Here is a 22150-nt window from a genome sequence, read left to right on the forward strand (position 1 = left end):
ACGTGGTTTTTCTGTAATCTCTAATAACATCAAATAGCAATACTGGGACAATGAGCTTAAATTTGCTTATCCGCGACCTTACAATAGCTACGCCAATGCAACAAATGTGTGTTTATGCAGCTCCTCCGCCTTCCGCCTCCACTCGACTCTCTGGTAGCATGGTGAATGGTTGTGTTGGTCTGATGATGAACTCTAGTTGAGTTCGAAACTTGTCTGTGTAGCACGGTGGCGGTGATAGCTGAGTTTGTGTGACTTATGCATTCTTACAGTAAGGAAGCGGAGGAGCTGCATGAACATACATTTATTGCGTAGTCGTAGCTACCATAAAGGTCGCGGGTGAACAAAGTAACAGTTTGTAGATCATTTATGGACCTCCGCAAGGTAACCCCTGATTCTATAAATACTAGGAGTTTAAAATGTTTCAAATCATTATGAGATGCCTGTGTTTAGCCATGGGATGAATTACCTCGGAGACGCCTCCGCCGTGGCCTCAACAACCACCCTCTGCTTATGCTCCTCAACCACTTCAGCCTCTCCTGCTTCCACTTCTTCACTAATTCTATCAATTTCATTGAAAAACTCTTCATCACTGTCCGTTGCATTTCTCCTTAATACCGAATCATCAAAGCATATGTTCTGACCGCAGATCTTTGTTGTCTTTGGTATGTCTTGACTGGTGCTAGGGGTGGAGGTGGCAGGGTCTTCCCAGTTGGAGATGTCTACGGGTTCTGGTTCAGGTACAAAGGGCTCGAGGGTTATGTCCGATGTGGTTGTGGTGGATGTTGGATGTGGTTCTGGTTGGGATTCAATTGCTCTTGATGGGATTGCCAGCTCTATGCCTGGTACTCTGTAATAGAGATGAGTCATGGAGATAAAGTCTGTTTCATTAACCGAGATACTAAAGTGACAGGTTTAAATGTCAGTCACTGTAAAAATAATAAGTCCTATTAGGTCCAATAAGTAACTGAAAATTCAGGGTTCTAGCATAAGCCAGCACAAAATTACAGGAGGTTGAAAATAGCCTGAATGGCTTTGACAAAAGTATGGTATGGCCGTGCCTTTGTTTTGCTCAACTTGGCGGGGGCATATGTGACTAGCACAGAATGGTGGTACTCTATGATTTCCGTTTCCGATATAATGATTATGGGTCGTAATGGGTCGGTAATGGGCCCCGACTGTTGAAGGTCTAAGTTACTAACAGTTTCTAGTCTACTAGACTTGTTTTTCTTTTCAAGGCAGTCAAGTTTTTTTTTTTTTATTGGCGAAAACCGATTCCGCTTCAATAGGTGTTCGTAGACCCTTATGTTATGGTGCCGTTTTTTTTTTATTTGCCCACTTCCTATTAACAAGACAATTTACAAATCTCATTAGATTGGCATTAGAATGGCTGGACGGATTTTACCAAATGAGGTGTGGTTTAATGACACCTCATTTGGTAAAATCCGTCCAGCCGTTTAGGCTGCAGCGAGGACCAAAGAAATGGACATAAATACATACCCATATACATACATAAGCTCTAAAAACATAACCCTCTTGCCAGCTGGGTTATTACGCTCACCTGTCAGGCGGTACAGGAGGAGTGGGCGGCAGGGGCGACGTGGGGTCCCTCGTGCCAGCGCGCGGCGCGGGCGCAGCCGGGGGCGCCATGTAGACATTCTCCCCTTTAGAGAGGATCTTTAGCTCGTGCAGTTTGCTCCGAAGCGTCGACACCCAGTCCTGCATGGAGTCCCTGGAAAAAGAGTATTCTGCTTCAACACTAGTACAGCAGCTCTACTATCGTTTACACGTAGTAATTACATTCTCTTTGACAATTTACCACTCGAAAATTTAGTCTCTAGAGAGGACATCCATTAATTGTCCCCTACGTGAGATCAGGATCAGGCGAGTTTTGTCATTCATACCACTCTAGTTGAACCACTCTACTATATTGACCTAAGGGGTATACACAAGAGGCAAATTTTAAATTATTTACCAGTCTGGTGTCAGCATCCTAGCCGGCAAACTACACTCTTCACCAGTATAGGACTTCCCCCTTTTTTTCATGACTTCTAGGTGATACTAAAGCACTTTAAGATCAATCCCAGAAGCATGAAAAAAAAAACATTTTGATGACAACTAAGTAATTTGTTTGTTTAATTCAAAGTATTAACAGCAGAGTACTAATCGTCATCATCGCCATCAAGTGACGGAAGGAACTCGTTAAAGGCATTTTCATTTCTGGGCAGCATTTGGTCGAAATCTTGTCTTATCCTTTCATACTACTCTGGTTCAGCCACTCTACTATATTGACCTAAGGAGTGTATGCAGGAGAAAAATAGTCGATGATACTGCTATACCGCGAAACCAACAATGGCTAATGACATTTATTATTATTATTATTTATTTTTGTCCAGTACCCATTATGATTTCAAACACAATGTATATTGTTCTTGAATAAATAAATAATAATAATAATTTATCTGACTAGACAAATTTTGCAGGAGAGCATTCCCAACACCATCCTGAGGTCAGTTGCTGATAGGTATGACTCACATATAATGCGCTCTGGTAGCAGTCGCCAATGATTTATTTAAATTTAAATTTATTCAATGAATTATTCTAGTTATTATTTCTGGTATTTAATTTTAAACAAATATTATCATAAATTATTATTTAAATTCATTACTAACATAGTTATAGGATGACAATGTATGCTAACAAAACTATGGATTCTTTGTAATCTGAATTAAATGATTTTATTATTAAAATTAAATAATAATAATCTTTTTGTTTATGTAATACCAGCCGCGAAATCTCAAATTTGCTACTTTTGTAGGTTAAACGGCATTGCAGTATAAACGACGAAATGTTAACTTATTTACCAGTCTGGTGCCAGCATCCTGACTGGTCCCTGATCAGTGTCCACCAGGAAATCATACTCTTCACCGGTATAGGGCTTCACGCTGGCGGTGACGTGTCGGGCTGTCTTGAGACAGGCGCGCCACGCGGGTTTGTGCGCGAGCGTCGCTGGGGCCTCCGGTGCGGGGTATTGTTCGAGGAAGGGCGTGCGTCCGTTGTGGACGCAGAAGAGCGTCCACATTGGTTTGAGGGGCGGCTTCTGGAAGTAACAGATTATTATGTATGTAGATGATTTTATTTAAAGTGTACAGCTAATTAATTATCCTAACTGCCTGCTCACATATGCTGCTGCTGCTGGTTTCGCACGAATATAGTGATACAAAAAGTAAAGCCAAAATTTACAAAAATAATAAATTCCATGCATTTAATTTCAACTTTCTGCTCGACAGAAATCAACTTGCTGAAACATTAAATGACAGCTCCTACTATTGTGGACAAGAAATAAGGGTTATAATCCATGCTGACTGGTTGTATGACATGACTGAGCTTACTATACTGTTTCTATGGCAGGCGAAAAAATTAACATTGAAGAAGTATATATTTAGTCCGATGCATTGCTCTTAGTACAAACTTTCAAAGTATGGACTGTTAATAGTCACTCAAGACCATAAAACTTGTATCATGTTTTAGAATGACATTGAGAAATACATGTGAAAGGTTGGCCATAGTAAGTTTTTTCGTCTGCTGTAAAAACAGAGTTAACAACATTTTTCGCTTTAAATTTGTAATGTACTACAGTTATTTTTGATTTCTGTTAACTTTAACAGAACATTCAACAGCTCAAATGAAGTTAAATCTTTAAAGACACTAGTGGCCTAAGTAAACGCGACGCCCCGAATAATTTCAATTTAGTTCATTTTAACGCTCAAAGTATCCCAGCCCATTTTAACGATATGTTATTAAGCTTTAATGTAAAGAACCTCCATGCTATACTTGTTTCTGAGTCCTGGCTTAAGCCGTGCCTTCCATCTACCTCATATTCTATACCTGGCTTCAGTCTCATCCGCAATGATCGCTCTGGTAGGGGTGGTGGAGGAGTTGCTATCTATCTTCGTTCTTGCTTTCCCTACTCTATAGTCAGCATGTCACCTCAGTCATCTTCCTCCGACGCCCCCGAATATCTTTTTCTCGATGTAACTTTGTCTCACGAAAAGGTACTTCTTGGAGTTTTCTATTCCCCTTCTATCCATGTAAATTACTTGCATCTCTTGAAAAGCTCCTTGAAGATATTTCACCGTCGTTAAGCATCATATTTTAATGGGTGACTTTAACACGTGCCTCCTTAAAAATGATTCTCGCTCTAAGTCCCTTAAGTCGGTCGTCGAGGCTTGCAATCTTAGTATAATTCCCTCTAATGCAACTCATCATTTCCCGAACTGTTCTCCCTCTCTTCTAGACATAGCTCTGACCTCTTCCCTGGTCATGTTGCTGAGTCGGGCCAGTGTTCTGCTGATGCTTTCTCCTACCATGATCTAATTTACCTTTCTTACAAAATTCGTCCCCTAAGGTTAAACATAAAGTGATCCTGCAGCGCAGCTTTGGTCGTATGAACACTGATTTGCTTCGTAAGGATGCAATGAAGGTTGATTGGGGGTCTGTCTCTGAAGCTAGCACGGTTGATAAACAAATTGATATTTTTAACTCTCTTCTCACCAAGCTTTACGACGTGCATGCTCCAGTCAAACCTATTAAGGTTAAACATCTTCCTGCTCCCTGGCTCACCGATGACATCAAAACGCTGATTAGAAAGAAAAATCTGGCTAGATCTAAGTACAAGGCTGACCCTTCGGATAGGAACAGGGACAGGTATCGTGCTTTGCGAAATCGTTGCAGCACCATCTGTCGAGACGCTCAAAGACGCCATATTCATAACGCAGTTAAAAACGGGACTCTGCCAAAGTTTGGAAATTTTTAAAATCATTAGGAGTTGGTAAATCTCGGCAAAAACTGTTCCAGTTGATATCAATATTGATCAGCTAACCAACATTTCTCGTCTTCGGCTATTTTCATGGTCCTGAAAAGACACGACACTTTCTACTTTCTACACTATCAACTCCTGATACTTCTTCCTTTTGTTTCAATCAATTTACCGACAGTGATGTTAGGAAGAACGTATTATCCATCGCTTCTAACGCTGTTGGCGTCGACAGTGTAAGCCGTGCTATGATCTCCTATCCTTGATATACTCGTCCCAGTCATCACTATTATATTAAACAATTCTATTTCATCCAATATTTTCCCTTCAGCGTGGAAAGACGCTGAAATTGTTCCTTTAGCAAAAAATCTAGTCCAGCATCCTTTTCTGACTACCGGCAATTTCCATTCTTCCTTTTCTTTCCAAGGTTTTAGAACGTCTTGTACACCAGCAGTTGACATCATACCTAACCAGAAACGATCTTCTCAATCCATTCCAATCAGGCTTCCGTCCCGGTCATAGTACGGCAACCGCGCTTGCGAAGATCACTGATGACATCCGAATAGGCATGGATAACAGGAAACTTACGGTTTTAACCCTATTAGATTTCAGCAATGCGTTCAACATGGTTGACTTCGACATTATGCTTGGTATTTTACGTTCTCTTAACATATCTCCTGCGGTTATTGAATGGTTTCGTAGTTATTTAGTGGTCGTCGGCAAAGAATAAAGGTGGATGATTCACGATCTTCATGGTGCAACACGCTCGCTGGTGTACCTCAAGGTGGAGTGTTATCTCCATTACTTTTCTCTATCTTCATAGATTCTATTTCTCATAATCTTCATTCTTCGTATCACCTTTATGCTGATGACCTACAAATTTATTCCCAAGGCATGCTTGCTGACCTTCCGTCGGTTATCGAATCCATTAACCTGGATTTGACAAAGATTTTAAGGTGGAGCCAACGATATGGCCTAAAGGTTAACCCGACAAAGACCCAAGTCATTATTGTTGGCAGCTCGAAACTTATCCCAAGGGTTGACTTTGTATCTTTGCCATCTGTATTTTTCGACGGAGTTCTGATACCATTTGCCGATCAGGTAAAAAATCTGGGTGTTATTTGACCGCATCCTGTCATGGACTCCATATGTATGTGAGATTAGCAGGAAGGTGTTTGCTGCGATGGATCCCTAAGACGCCTTCAGAATTTCCTTCCATTTGCTACCAAGGTTGCGCTTGCACAGACTTTACTGCACCCTATTTTCGATTATGCTGACATTTGTTATCCCGATCTTTTAGAAGAGCACTTGAATAAACTTGAGCGAATTCAAAAATCTGTGCATTCGGTTCATATTTGGCCTACGTAAATATGATCATGTTTTCTAATTTCCGATCACAGCTCAGGTGGCTCCCCATCCGCTTTCGCCGAAACTCTCACATTTCCATCTCTCTACGGCATTCTCTTTAACCCTGCAACTCCTTGCTACCTCAAAGAGCGATTTAGCTATGTTACTACTTCTGTTCGTTGCTCTCAGAACTTCCTCCTTACTGTCCCACTTTCAAACTCTAAATTCTATGTTTATTCTTACACTGTCCAGGCCACTCGGTTGTGGAACTCCTACCGATAGACTTGAGGGGCGCAAAAGTCCTTGCCTATCTTTAGGCCTATGCTTAGGGAGCACTACCTGTCATCTTGCGTAAAATGTTATAGTTAGCTTATTTATGTGTTTGTTATGGTATCCATCTACCTATCTATCTGTTTAGATTTGTTGTGTATGTGTATTGTATTTGAAGTTTTATGTATTCTTGATACAGCTCTGATCTACTGTAAATTGCACCACCTGCTAAAATGTATTCCTTATTTCTGTCCATTGTAAAGGTTGCCTGGAAGAGATCGCTCTGAAGCGATAAGGCCGCCTATTGCTTACCTTAGAAATCTCTATGTATATACTTGTTTTCTCTGTACTGTTTACTGTATTGGTGTGCAATAAAGAGTTATTGTATTGTATTGTGTATTGTAAAAGCTAATCCAGAATTAAGATAATTAATTATGTACAGTAAATCAGTATAAAGGAAATTCGTGCAAGAAAATTACCTGGTAGTTTCTATCAATAAATTGAGCCATCTGCAGAATTTAACAGAAATCAATAAAAACATGCTGTTTTTCTGAAACATGTATAAAAGTGGTAATATTACCTTATGGCCAAGTGGACGGAGCTTTCCGCTGGCCTCATTTGGTATCCTCTTGAGGTATGCATTCTTCTGTATCTCCCTGTAGTATACTGGCCCCTCCTCACGTGCAGACATCATCACTCATGGATGATCTAAAAATGTTGTCAATTATCTATAAAGTCGATAAACAGCATCATCAAGTTCTATTTTCACTGCCATTGTACTAAAATGCGGCAAAGCTGTAAGTAAAATATTTATCTAGTTGGGACACCCCGCGAGCAACAGTGGTACGTAACTAACTACTTCTGATTTACCAAATTTCGAATCACTTATTTGGTACCTCTTAATACATATTTTGTTTATAAAAAAAACTTTTTTAATTTTGCCATTTGCTTGGCAACCACCTATGTATCATCAGTGCCCCCGGGGCTACCTCAGGGCCCATTTTAAGCCAGCCCCTGAACTTGCTTCACTTTAGTGACCAACTTACAGTTTTAAAATAATTTTTCATGTGCTGTATGTGTATGTACTGATGTAAAAGTAGAAGAAGAAGAAGTAAATTCTTTTTTTTTCTATTTTTTTTTGAGGCTTAAGTGCACCTGTGTGATTATGCCAGCCTCATTGAAAGACTCAATATGCTTCTTCTTCAAATGGATCATAATAAATTATACTGCTTTTAATATTCTAAGCAATTAATACAGTTTTAATTGCTTTTAGACTGATAAAAGTATGATAAAACGTGAAATTTATAGCAAGTATCTGGAAACGAAATCAGTAGAACTTGGGTATGCAGTTTAGACTGACCACAAGTGGTCACTGGTCATTATGTGCCATCTATAGATGTTTTTATCGTACTTGAGACGACACTTGATACAATTCCAAGTAACGCCTGAATTAATTAACGCGGGGACATCACTTGGTGACTCAATCGAAAACTATGCCAGCAACGTCCTTATTTAGACACGAAATTTAAACATACGACAGTGCATGAAAGCATATGCTAATGTTCTAGAAATTCATGCTCTAACTGCAACGAACTGGATATTGTGTAAGAGGTGCATGCCAAATTAACTATTTAACAACATCTGTTTGCATAACAATAGCAATTATTTACCGGATAAGTGAAATCAAGTTGAGGAAACTTTACCTGATCTTTTGTCAATTAAAACGACTTTCTTTAGTCGGTGCACGTTGCACTATCGGCGTTTGACCTTCATATTGCACTGATATCGTCACGGACGTATTAAATTTATTATCATTACAAAATTAATTACGGTTTCTATTTCAATTATTGCACTCGAGTTTGACAGCAAGCAGTACACAAAGCATCAACGCCATATTTATTATTAATGACGTTTCTGTAAAATTGTTGCCATATACTAAATACAAAATGACCTTGATGAAAGGGTGCCCCCACATGCAGTCGCTAGCCGCTCGTTTGCAGCGATAAATCTGGTCACGTGACCCCATTTTAAAGGTGATTTTGAATTTCACGCGACTCAAAAAAGCAGCGCCAAGTCGCCGCGTCGAGCAGCAGCGACAAGATGGCTTCTTGTAGGAAGTAGGCATGGTCTTGGTCTTGGAAAATTATTAATTAATCTCATTTAGTAGCAATCTTGGCAGTGGTCCAAATAAAAGAAATTGGAGTGAATAAAAAAAAAACACTGTTTTTGCCGAAATTTAAGTGGTTTATTTTCCAGCGATAAAGCTCAAAATTTTCAGCTTTATCGCTAAATGTCACGTGACCAGATTTGACGTTAAAAACGAGCGTCGAGCAACTGCATGTGGCCCCACCTTAGGACCTTTGGACCAATTACCAAAGAGAATATAATCTAAAAAAAAGTATAGGACTAGTGATGGAATCCATCTGAAGATTCATAAAGTTAGATTCTCAGGCGGATGAATCCGAATCCCTTATCGGCTCTTTTTAAATCTTATCGACTTCAAGAAGTTAATATTCTGCACTCACTTCACTTTCGTTAACCGCATCGGACTTGCATCGGACCGTTCGGTCGGGACAAACGGAGCAAGGCGACTTTTTTTTTATTACTGCGAAATTGTTTATGGTTATGATAATCTTGACCAGTGTTGTTGCAATAGCGATATTTTCGCTATCGATAGTTGACCTTGAGAAACAGTCGTTGACTTGACCTGGAGGGCTACTACGAAATCCGAAAATCGATGTTCGTATCGAAAAGTCCCTTTCACTCTCGTATTAAATAATATAAGCGTCAGCGGGATGGTAAACTACGAAGTTCAAATTTTGCACTTCGTAGTGTAGTGTAGGGCCAGACCTTCAGGGCTACTACGAAACTAGAAACTCGAAGTTCGTGTCGTGGGACCGCACGACACGAACTTCGAGTTTTTAGTTTCGTCTGGCACTTATACTGTTTAATACGAGAGTGAGAGGGATGGTTCGAGTTTCGAGTTTCGTAGTAGCCCTGCTTGTTAATATTTTCGATAGAACTATCGCGCTATCGAAAATATCGACATGCTGTAATGCTATAGGCTATACCATCTTCGTTAGTATCTATAGTATTACGTCAAAAAAGTCGATAGTATCTATGATCAATCGACGCGTTTCAGTAGTATCGATAGTTTTGCTAATGTTCGACTATCAACAGAGCAGAACTATCGATACTATAGATCTTTAGCATAGTATTACTTATTTTCATCGATTGATAGTATCGCCAAGGGTTGATTGAGTTTCGATATGATTTTCAAGGCTACGATAGTATCACGATCGCACAACACTAATCTTGACACTTTCAATGCAAAGTTGACATTTCGCGATTGTGGTACAAATTGTGGAAAACCTGAGAAAATAATAAAAGAAAAACCGGATAAACGTAAGTTATTTAAATTAAATCAAGGTCTTGTTGTTTGAAACTTTGGTCGTTGCAGTAATAAGTTGCGGTTCATGTTTTTCAACTGAATATATCTCTAATGTTTTGTAAGTCGTCATATCTGTCAAAGTATTTATTTTTTTATTTTAGTTCCCCATTTCGCCGCCGACAGTTGACAGTGCTGTTGTCGCGACTTATTTTGGTCACGTGACCTTTCGAACCGCCAAAATTATTGTCATATTTTCACCGTTGTCACAATTTTCCGTTGGTTTCCGAGGTATTTACCATTAAATCGCTGCGTAATCGTGTTCAACCGCTCGATACGAGCATTCAAGTGATATTTGAGATCCAATAAGGTAAAATACTTGCCGGCGCTCACCGAAAAATGGCGAAAGTGCACATAACCAATGTCGTTGTTTTCGACAACCCGAGTCCTTTTCTCAATCCGTTCCAATTCGAATTAACCTTTGAATGCATAGAGGATTTAAAAGAAGATTTAGAATGGAAGATGATTTACGTGGGATCAGCAGAGACGGAGGAACATGATCAGGTTCTGGACACTATTCACGTCGGTCCGATTCCGGAGGGACGACACATGTTTGTATTCCAAGCGCCACCTCCCGACGTGACCCGTATACCAGAAAACGACGCTTTAGGCGTCACGGTGGTGCTACTAACGTGTTCGTACAGAGGTCAAGAATTCGTTCGAGTCGGATATTTCATAAACAATGAATACGCTGAAAGTGAACCGGAATTACGTGAAAATCCCCCCGCGAAGCCCCAATTTGACAAAGTAGTACGGAATATCCTGGCTTCTGAGCCTAGAGTGACCAGGTTTAAGATTAACTGGGCGGAACCTGATGCAGCAGCTGCCTTGGACTCTGGTGATGGCAATTTGGAAATGACAGCACCAAGCAATGATTCTTATGGAGCATCTTTCAATGCGGACAGTCAGATCAGTGGGATAGAGTTCCAAGGCAGTTTGAGCGGGTATGGGGATAATTCAAATTCAATAGCGCCTATGGAGTGCTGAGGTGAGTTTTATATGTATATAACTAGCTTTTTCTCATTGTTTCACTCGTAGAAGAGTAAAAATTGGCTCGGTCTGTATCCTATGGGAATATCGCAAAATCCCTTAGTGCACCTCATATTATTATGATCTCCCAAGGAATAATGCGTGCCAAATTTCAAGTTTTTAGCTCCAGTTGTTTAGGATGTGCATTATCCGTCAGCCATTGACACTAAATGTGTGGTGTTGCATCTATTGGCCTGCTTAAATCATGCTGCTTCGATTCATCTGTGGTCTCATCTCTGGTTGCCTGCCAAAAATATTCACACTACTATGCAACTGTTGAGTTAGTAGGTACTATTACCGGGTCATTTTTGCATTAGGCATAGGTATTGAGTACAACATGCTAATTTAATTGTCATATAGTCTTTATTGATGGTTGAAAGGCTAAATTCACTTATGCAACATTTTTTGATAAATTGAGTTGTGTACATGTTTGGAATAAGTGAATTTTTCTCTTGTTTGAGTTATATTTCAAAATTTTCGAAAAAATTTTGCTTAGCCTCAACTGACGAATTATGAATATAGATAATAAATAATTAAGTAGTACACATGTGACGCCCTGCAAGGGCATGGCAACATAAATATTCTAGGACTAGGGCTTCATATTATTATTATACAAATTCTAAACACCCATCTAAGCATTTCGTATAACACTAGCTGAATTATTCATTTTATATCAATATTAGGTTAAATTATACACTTCATAAGAAGGCCGCTAAGGTTGAGCTCTAAATTGACATCTTTTGACCAATTATCAATTAACCTGTCCTCTCCCAGAGGCACAAATTTGTGCCCAAATTCCTTTGATCCTGTTATCCTGGGAGATGACAGATTAAGTTGTGGATGGATTTTGTTTTTTTTTTTGCATTATATTTTTGCTTTTTTGAGCATCATGTTCTCTAAACTAGAATTTCTGTTTCAGATTACCAAATTCTAGTATAATTGATGAAATGGCGACAAATCAACTCAATGTTGAAGAAAATGACTGTTTAGTGTGTTGTGAGACCAGAATCTCAACTAATGATTCTGTGACGTCCAATTGAAAGCAAAAAAATAACTTTTATAGGCTTATTCAAATCTAAGCAGTGCCAGTAGAAATAGTAAAAGGTATGAGTATAACATTTCATCGATCAATAGTTTCGATGGAGCTATATTTTTCCTAAAAATTTTATTGAATCGAGTATAACATGCTGATCAAATCACAGCAATATTTGCTAGGGTGTGAAGGGAAAGTTAAATTTAATTGATTAATACTGTAAACTACATTCTATAAAACACGAAAAATTCTGTCCCATACAGCCATTGATGGGCTGAAGGAAATATCTACAATAACATTTCACAACTAGGGTTGCCATATATTTTGCTAAAAATGGCTAACCAACATTTGTAAGGATTGACTGAAATATAATATTTTTGGGTTCACAACTCATGATTCCCAAATATATCATTTGCCAAACTGTTTAATTTCCCAACTCGCAATTTTCTATGAAACAATGTTTTTTTTCAGAATTCATAAAACCAACCTAACCTAACCTGTGTTTATTAAACCATAAGAAAATACACTGAGATTCTTTTTGGTTTTGGAGAAAATTGTGAGTTGGGAAATGAAAAAGGCAGAATACCTATTTTTTGTGTTATATCTCTGAACTAGATGGTAGCAGATCTATACTGTTTAGATTTGAATAGGCCTTAATGCATGACAAGATCAGGATGGAATGTGTATTTTCGAGTTTTATTTTTGTAACAACATGTTAATACAGTCTTAATTTAATAGTAATGCTCCAAGTAAAGTCAAAGTTAGGAAATTATTACTCTGTCTTGATGATAATGACCGTAAAGGAATGATAAACAACAACTGTTAAAATAGTAACTGTCTTAAGAATACATTGGGAAATTTCACACATGGGTGAATCAACTTTTAAGGTACTCATTTTCATCATGTCATTTTCTCTATGTGTTCAATGTTTAATAATTCAGACAGTGAAGCTTACTTTCTAGTTAAAAATTTTAAAAATTGTACTGTAATTTACACAAACATGTATGTATAATAATATCAGGTACAAGCCAGGGTTGGTTTTGTATTAAAAATATGCATAGCCTACTGAGTTGCCATGTTTTTTAAAAAAAAATGAGTTCTTTTATGATTATAAATAGTGAAATCGAAATATTTGATGATCTAATTTAACCTTTTCGCTGCCACGCCAAATATAAAGGACATCACCCATACGCCAGGCTTCTATATTGCAATGCCTAAAATTGAACCTTAACACAATTGAACGAAGTTTGCTTTTGTAGGTCGTTGGCGTGGAACCTGCGGTGCGCATATATGAGTTGTTGGCGTCGAAAAGGTTAAAATTTGTAAACCATTATCAATCTCACATTTTCTAGTAAGCTTGTATTAGCGTGTGGAAAAGTACCTTAAAAGTTGATTCACCCATATACTAGTGCTCAGGTTAGTGTATATAATAAAGCGCGTCTCGCATATTGACGAGAACCCATGTTCGTGTAAATGTGTTTCATTTCTGGTGTTCTCAATGTGTTCTAGTTGCAGTATACATAAATTATGTTTTGTATTATAATATTTGCTGCATTACTGCTTCTATTTTTCCTAGTAGCTTCTTGTCTTGTTTTGTTTATTTAACAGTTGCTATAACATTTTTAATCTTAAATAGCTGCCAATAAAATTGTAATCTATTCTGGCATACTGTAAGGCGGTTATCACACTGTCGTCGCATCCCACAGCAGTGTGCTGCGGTTTATTACTTTTGACTGTAGTCTTGATTTAAAAAAACTGCATGATAAACCTTAGGGGCTACTACGAAATTCGAAAATCGAGGTTCGTGTTGCACCGTCTCTTTCACTCTCGTATTAAATAATAGAAGCGTCAGCGGGGTGGCATGATCCGAAGTACCAATTTTGCACTTCATAGTATGTATAAGGCTCTGACTCCGCATCTCCATTCTTATGCGGCGGGATTTTGCAGCAGTGTGACAACGGCCTAAAACAACTTTGTGTGAAATAGACAATGTAATGATCTTGTCTATGCTAACCTGGCTGTGCCAGTATTGTGTAATAATGTAATCTAAGCCCTTATTTGCACTTGACATAGTAACTATACCTCAACAAGTTCGTATGTGACATTCGGTAGACGAAGCGTTGGCAGGCCTCCCACCAGGTGGACTGACGACATCGTGAGAGTAGCGGGAAACCGGTGGATGCAAGTGGCAAGTTGTCGTTCATTGTGGCGTTCTAAGGGGGAGGCCTTTGTCCAGCAGTGGACGTCTTCAGGCTGATGATGATGATGATGATGATTCGGTAGAACCCTGTCGCCGTTTTTTGACAAGTTCGGCAAATGCTGACTGCAGCTCAGTTCTACAGTGTCGCATAAGAACTTCTCAAAGGATAGAGATGGCTAAATCCGTATCTGAGATTCAAGAGGATCCAAATCTCTTATTGGTCCTTTCAAATCATACCGACGTCGAGGAGTTACTAACTCCAACCAACCTATTGGATCGAGCGGCTCGCGATCAGCGATTACTTGCTCGAACTTTGTATCATGCTGTCCTGGGGGGCTGTTACGAAATTCGAAAATCGAAGTTCGTATCTTACCGTCCCTCTCACTCTCGTGTTAAATAATAAGCGCCAGAGGGACGGCAAGAGACGAAGTTCGAATTCGTTGTATAGGGCATGCTCAGGAGCTGGATTTATTGAATCAGAGCCAGGAGATTACCCATGTCTAATAAATAGTAACCCTAAGGGCTTACGCTAGCTGTCTTGGGTGCACTGGTTGTCTTGGTGCAGGTAACATCGTATGCACGCGACGCGCGCGCGCGCAGTTAGCGCTGCTCGTACTGTTGTTCAACAGGCGGCCACCCGCGCAGCGCAAGCGGCAGCCAGCGTAGGGCCTAAATTGTAATTATAATTTTATTTTTATACTCTTTACCTAAGGACTTGTAACACTAGATGCGTGTCCCGTGGCAGTGCTGTGGCTCGATACATTCACGTACAGTCAAGTGCAAAAATAAGTATCTATTCGAACCACTCAAAAATATGTTAGTACGGCCTTATTGCGTCGGAATAAGAGTCTGTGGTACATACATTTGAAACTTTGAATAAGTCATATTTTTACATTTGACTGTACTTACCTTACTTACTGCTAATACTACGCCTCGTCTCGGCCGCAGTTCAACTAGTTTGGCGACATTTCTTTGCATTCAAGACAAAAAAGTTTTGTGACAATAATGAATTAAGTATAAACGAAATATCAAAAGGCCAAAACAGACAATTTTTAAATTTTCGAATGAACCTTCACTCGAAATCCAAAAAGAACTATTTAGAATAAATAAATTTGTAGTTTTAATAAAAATAAAGTTATGTGTAAATAAACCTTGAATACAAGATTTTCTTACAGTTAGTAATTTTTAAATTCAGTTTGGATATGTATAATACAATATTCTTTTGAAATAATTATGGTGAGTTTACAAAGAGAAGACAAAAATCGGGGTAGACAAATGGTACAATTTGAGAGTGGAGGGTTGTCTTGTTATTTAGTTCCTTTTTATATCATTTCTAGCATTGGCAATTTAGTACGAATATGTTTATGTGTTTGTCATTTAACTAGACTAGGCTATTCAACATGCAATATATGCATTTGAGAATAAATGGAACATAAGTAACTATTAGTTAAACTAACGTGAATATAAATTGTACGTTTTAAACTAGAATTCCTTTTTTTAAATTATAAAACCATGATGCTGTGATTGTATTTTTTTTAAAGAAACCGAAACAGTCTGTAGTTATGTATGAACTAATTTAAAGTGTAAATTATAACTGATTTAGTACTTTTGTCATTTAACTAGACTAGGCAATTCAACATGCAATATATGCATTTGAGAATAAATGGAACATAAGTAACTATTAGTTAAACTAAAGTCAATATAAATTGTACCTTTTTAACTAGAATTCCTTTTTTTAAATTATGAAACCATGATGCTGTGATTGTATTTTTTTTAAAGAAACCGAAACAGTCTGTAGTTATGTATGAACTAATTTAAAGTGTAAATTATAACTGATTTAGTACTTTCAAACGTTATTTTATTTTAACCTTTAACTCTGACCATTTTTAAACGACAAGTCTACGACGAAAAATTGTCTTGGAAATTTATAGTGTACACCTAATAATTATTCACAAAGTCAGATTTAACTCGTTTTCCGGGTTAAAATTAAAAAGTGCAATTACTTTTTAATCAATTAATAATTTGATTGAAAATTAATGATTAACGCCCAACACTGGATAGATACTAGCTTTAAACCCCTGTTCAATCCGCTCGAGTCGAATTTCGAAAAATCCCTTAGCGCGGATGTCTATGACCCTCAAGAAATATGTCTGCCAAATTTTAAATCTTCATGAGCTTCAAGTAATATGTCTACCAAATTTTAAAACTAAGACCCTCAAGTAATGTCTGCCAAACTTGAAATCTCCATGACCGTCAAGAAATATTTCTACCCAATTTTAAATCTCAATAACCCTCAAGAAATATGTTTTGCCAAATTTCAAGTTTCCGGCTCCAGTAGTTTCGGCTGGGCGATGATGAATCAGTCAGGACAGACAATTTTTATAAGTTAAACAGATAAAAGATAGACATATCTACTTATACAAGGTGGGCCCTGTAACAGGAGCAAAGAATTAAACCACAGCTTACAGCAGCGCACAGCTTACTTTTGAAAATAAGTTGTATTATGACTTTTATTATAGTTTAAAGTTTAATTGGACAAGCAATGTATTGCGAAATCCGTCATTTTGTTACGTGACAGGCGATGTCATTTAGGCTATTGGATGCCGTACATTGAAAATACCATTTAATTTGTTTGGAATAAACATAATTATGATATTATTACTAAATTTTTGAAAGTTGCAGAACTAAAGTAGTAGGTAATTATTTTTCTTTGCTCCTGTTACAGGGTCCACCCGGTATATTAAAGCTAATCTAACTGTGCTTAACTGCAGGCACAGAATATATAATCTGCAGGTATGTTACTGACATTTGTCTTGACACACATTTCGCTGTTTATTTTATTGATACGTGGTTAAGATAACCGCTTTGGTAATTAGGTGTACTCGTACTTACCTACTATATCCCACTTAATATTATAAATGCGAAAGTTTGTAACTCTTGTTTGTTTGTTTGTTACTTCATCACGTCTAAACCACAGAATAGATAAGTATAAGTCTAATTTTTTTAATTTTAATTTTGTATTTAGATATAATTCGGTGTACATATAGTTTGAGTCCCGCAGAAGGTCATAGGATAGATTTTATCCCGGAAAATTGCATAGTTCCCGCGGGATAGCGATAAACGAATTCTGCGCGGACGGAGTCGCGGAAAACGGCTAGTATTTAAGGCCACTGTTCCGAGTGAGAGGGCTTGGGCCGTAGTTCCCACGCGGGCCCAGTGCGGATTGGGAACATTACACACACACACACCATTGAATTTCTTCGCAGGTTTCCTTACGATGTTTTTTTTTTCACAGCAAAGCTCGTAGTAAAATTCGAATGTAATTTCGCACATGAATTTCAAAAAACTCAAAAGTTACGAGCCCGGATTTTGAACCCACGATCCTCTGCGTAAGAGGCAATTCAAACTTCTAGGCCACCACGGCTTCAGGTAGTTCTGCTGAAACCTAAAAGTGAAGGTCCAGATTATAGAATATTGTATCTTATGTAAGATGGAAGTAAAAGGTACTCTCTCAATTGTACTTTGATTGTACTACTTATCCGCAATAGAACGTCGCACCTTAAAAAAAATCTCGTAATAAAATTAACTTTCATTCTAAACTTTGTTGGAGCTACGTAAGTTTTAAATTAGAATGCAAGTGGGTTTAGGTATGCCTTACATAGTGTCAAACACCAATTTGTGTTACACAACAAAGTGTTGCGGTTACGTATAGTATATCTAGTATGTTTATTAGAATAGTGAATAGAGGCTGTCAGTAATATATACAATTTGCGTTTGTGTGCTACAATACGAGACACTGTGCTTTACTGCTTGTAAAATAAATAGGTATAGTCGAACATAGAACGTCCTCCTTTTTTGAATTTAAAAATAGCAAAACTTAGATTTTAGAATATATGCTGCATGTGTTTTAAACATATAATGAGTATTTAAGTGTGTAAGATGTTTGGATTGTGTGCTTCAGTCCATTATTTAATTACCATGTAAGTTTTATGAATCCTATTAGTCTTACCATAAAGGTAATTTTGATATTCGGCCCACAATTGGCGGAGTTATCGCGTAACAAACAAAAAAACATACAGACGAATTGAGAACCTCCTCCTTTTTTGAAGTCGGTTGAAAATACAGTAGCTAATAAACTCTCATATTTATGTTATTTATTTACCTACCTCAGTTGACAAATGACAGATCTGTGAAGTCAGTGTGTTTATAGTGTATTGTTTAAGATATCTTTATCATTTTAGGGATTCGATTTGTAGCATTCGAACATGGCGGATGTAGACGATATCTAATTTTGGTATTTCTGCTTCTTTGGCTAGTTGAAGTATAATTTTGATAGTGTTTTATGCGGCGATTAACCTTAACAGTGAACAGTGAATATTGCTCTCGTGTCTGACATTTTTTAATGCGCAAGTGGTCTCCGCGTGGTTTCTGGAATTTTCCTATCAAGTTGCAAAAACTACAATCACCGTACAACGTGAATAAGAAGAATATATTTATCTTTAATTTAACTGACATTGGCCCAAGCCTTATGGCCGCCATTAAGAGGAATTAATAATTAATTTATCATTTTATAAATGGGAAAGTATGTCTGTCGGTTCCGTCTTCAGGCTTTAACCGCAGAACCGGTTTTGACGAAATTCGGTATGGAGATAGTTTTAAACCCTTTGATTGATATGGGATAGTTTTGTCCCGGATAATTGCATAGTTCTAGCGGGATAGCGATAAACGAAATCTTCGCAGACAGAGCCGCGGCCAACAGCTAGTACCTTATATTAAAAAAAACAGTGCAGCTCAGGTGCATTCATGTAATTCTGATCGAGTTTGTTTTTAAAACCAGATGGATTTAAATACGGCAGAATACGTTTGGCTTTCGTTGTTTTTGGTTCAGTGCGATAATATTAACTTGCTTTTGTTCATTATTTGGTAAAAACATAAAATAAGTACATAGGGCCTTATTCTATAGTAAGTACAATACAATAACTCTTTATTGTACACCAGATATAGTAAGCGATACAGAAAACAGGTACACAGAGAAAATTACAAGGTAAGCAATAGGCGGCCCGGCCTTATCGCTGAAGGAAGAGCGGTCTCTTCCAGGAAAACTTTTTACAGAAAGAAGGAAGGGCTAGTTTACAGCAGGTACTTGTAGGGCAGTGATTCCCAAAGTGGTCCAGGTGGACCCCCAGGGGTCCACGGGAGACTTGCTGGGGGTCTACGTAGGCGTGAACAAAAAATGGGGGTCCATAAGATGTTAATGGGGGTCCACGAAAATTTATCTGCTTTTGATAGTAAAGAGCCAAAATGTAAGCATAGTTTTTATAAGGGCCTACCTACATTGTTTTAAGTACCTAACTAAGCAGATAATATTTTAATAGGGCAAGCGACTGGACAGAACTCAGAAGCGACACAATTTTTATTTTTTGGCGACTTTAAGAATGTGGTAGAAATGTAGCAGCAGCAGGGGTCCACCGAAACCAGTAAAATTTTGAAAGTGGTCCACGAGAAAAATAAGTTTGGGAACTACTGTTGTAGGGTATAGCCCTAATTGTTATGAAATAGGTTACCTACTCAAATATAAAAATTAATATATTATAAAAATACTAGGTAGTTAATAGCGTTTATACTTGCTGAGCTGGCAACGTTGCATTTTTGTTAGTTTTTCTCGATTATTCCATAAAAATTGAATGAAAATGAATAATGTTGTCTGATAGATCACTTCTTAATATATAAGTTAATGTGTCTACTCCAATAATTATTCGTTATAGACTTTTATTTTCTTTAAAAACCGGTCATAAACATTCATTCATTTTTAAGGAATATAAAAGTCTATCACGAATAATTATTGGAGTAGACACATTAACTTATATATTAAGAAGTGTTCTATCAGAAAACATTTTTAATTTTCATTAAATTTTTATGGAATAATCGAGAAAAACTAACAAAAATGCAACTCAGCAGGTATAAACGCTCTTAAGCGTGTTATAAGCCTTAGTGGTTTGGTTAAGTTAAGGCCCCTCAAGCAGAGGATCGTGGGTTCGAGCCCAAACTCGCACGTCTAAGTCTTTCGGACTTTTTGTGCGAAATTAAATTTGATATTATCACGACCAGGGCCCTGTTTCTAAAATCATATTAGTCTAATAGTATTACCTAGTGTTTTGTCTCATAAATTGTATGAGAAAATGAGACAAAACACTAATACTATTCATACATACCTACTTACCTACATATATATCATGGGACACTTGACACCAATTGACCTAGTCCCAAACTAAGCAAAGCTTGTACTATGGATACTAGGCAACGGATAAACATCCATACTAATATTATAAAAGTGTGTGTTTGTATGTTTGTCAGTTTTTCACGTCTAAACGGAGCGACGGATCGACGTGATTTTTGGCATAGAGATAGTTTATGGGCCAGAGAGTGACATAGGCTACTTTTTATCCCGGAAAAATGCACAGTTCCCGAGGGAACAGCGCGCGATAACCGAATTGTATGCGGGCGAAGCCGCGGGCAAAAGCTAGTACTTATATAAATAAAGACATACTTAAAATTATTATTACACTATTATTATTAGACTAATATACTTCGAGAAACTGGGCCCTCTCAGGCACTCGCATTCCTAAATTGAACCTTGTATATGCGAAGTAATTCAATGTCGTTTTGTGGAGTTCCCAGTCTGCACTGGGCCGGTATGGGAACTACAACCCAATTTAGTATAAAGATATTTTTATCGTTTGTCCACAGAGCCGCGGTTGCAGCGTACGCGGGAACAAATGATAGCGTGAACAGAACATTTAACACATGTGAGTATAAGGTAATGGGAGCGCTAAAGTTCGCATACTCTTCGCTAGTCATACGCCGTCATTTTTGTCCGGATCATCGTTTGTCATTGTAGCGACTCCTAGCGCCATCTAGTGAACAACAATAGAAACTCCGACCATGTTCTACACCGCGCTTTCGAAGTTTCTCAACGCGGTCGCATATATACAAGCTCCGACGCTCTTCCTTCGGACTTCGGTCCCCAGGCATAACACCTGCCTGGAGAGAGATCTCTCTATTGGAGCCTCCCCCCACATTGTTGTTCACTAGATGGCGCTAGGAGTCGCTACATCCATATATTTTTTCCCACTGAAACCTTATAGTTTTCTTAAATTTTTAAATGGTCTTCCTATAGAAATTTATACGTTAGGTTAGGTTTGTTTTTTAACGATGCTGAACAATTATGGAATTCAGAAAAAACCGGCCAAGAGCGTGTCGGACACGCCCGAAATAGGGTTCCGTAGCCATTACGAAAAAAATCAAGTAATATTTTTCTAAGGATTTCGCATTTCGTACGGAATATTCCAAGTTTAGGTATATTTTATACCTTAGGCTGCTATTTACTCTTAAACTACTAATAATTATTTTGATTCATTTTCATTGTAATGAAAATTTATTGATAATCCCTGAGCAAAGCCACGGACGGACAGACAGACATGGCGAAACTAGAAGGGTTCCATTTTTGCCATTTTGGCTCCGGAGCCCTAAAAATGAAAGAGTTTTCTTTACCGCCAAATTACGTAAGTCCGGTCGGTTACGGGTTGTTCCATAGTCCAGAATAAAAAACATTAAAAAAGAATTTATGTATCTTTGACTCGATCGTTTTGACAAGTGACACTCTTTAACGGGCCGAATAATACTGACATGGAAATACCGACCCTGTTTTTCATGTAGGTACACACCCATAGAAACTGACATGAGCTTCCAACTACTGGGACGTAAAAGACTGTGCTGGGATGATGAGGGTGGTATAGTCTCTCACTTGTATTTATTTTGAGTCTAACAACTGGTAGCATGGTGTACGGTTGTGTCACTCTGAAGATGAGCTCTGGTTGAGTTCGAAACGCGTCAGTGTAGTGTCGTGGTTGTGATAGATGGGTTTGTGTGATTTGTGTGTGTTACAGTGTGGAAGTGGAGGAACTGCATGAACACGCATATTTTGCATAAGCTTAGCTATCGTAAGGTCGC

The 22150-nt window shown here is 38.1% G+C and overlaps 3 protein-coding genes across 3 annotated transcripts in view; 2 read left to right on the forward strand and 1 right to left on the reverse strand.

Annotated features, from left to right (window-relative positions):
• Positions 1-484: 484 nt before the first annotated feature.
• Positions 485-8313, reverse strand: LOC141444524 (uncharacterized; the record flags this gene model as incomplete). Its single annotated transcript, XM_074110070.1, is given in 5 exon segments — positions 485-847; positions 1559-1729; positions 2862-3097; positions 7011-7138; positions 8134-8313. Coding segments are annotated over 4 exon segments (884 nt in total), but the record flags the coding sequence as incomplete, so codon positions are not given.
• A 1428-nt stretch (positions 8314-9741) lies between these two features.
• The window catches only part of LOC141444558 (xaa-Pro aminopeptidase ApepP-like), a gene marked incomplete in the record, with an annotated part of 42838 nt that continues 30429 nt past the window's right edge, over positions 9742-22150 (forward strand). Inside the window, 3 exon segments of the mRNA XM_074110122.1 lie at positions 9742-9835; positions 16866-16911; positions 20888-20946.
• On the forward strand, positions 10218-10865 carry asf1 (histone chaperone asf1). The gene has a single exon (XM_074110016.1). It carries the CDS (start codon positions 10218-10220, stop codon positions 10863-10865), a length of 648 nt encoding a protein of 215 aa, XP_073966117.1.

Source organism: Choristoneura fumiferana, chromosome 30 (assembly GCF_025370935.1).
Source record: "Choristoneura fumiferana chromosome 30, NRCan_CFum_1, whole genome shotgun sequence".
Taxonomy (NCBI): domain Eukaryota; kingdom Metazoa; phylum Arthropoda; class Insecta; order Lepidoptera; family Tortricidae; genus Choristoneura; species Choristoneura fumiferana.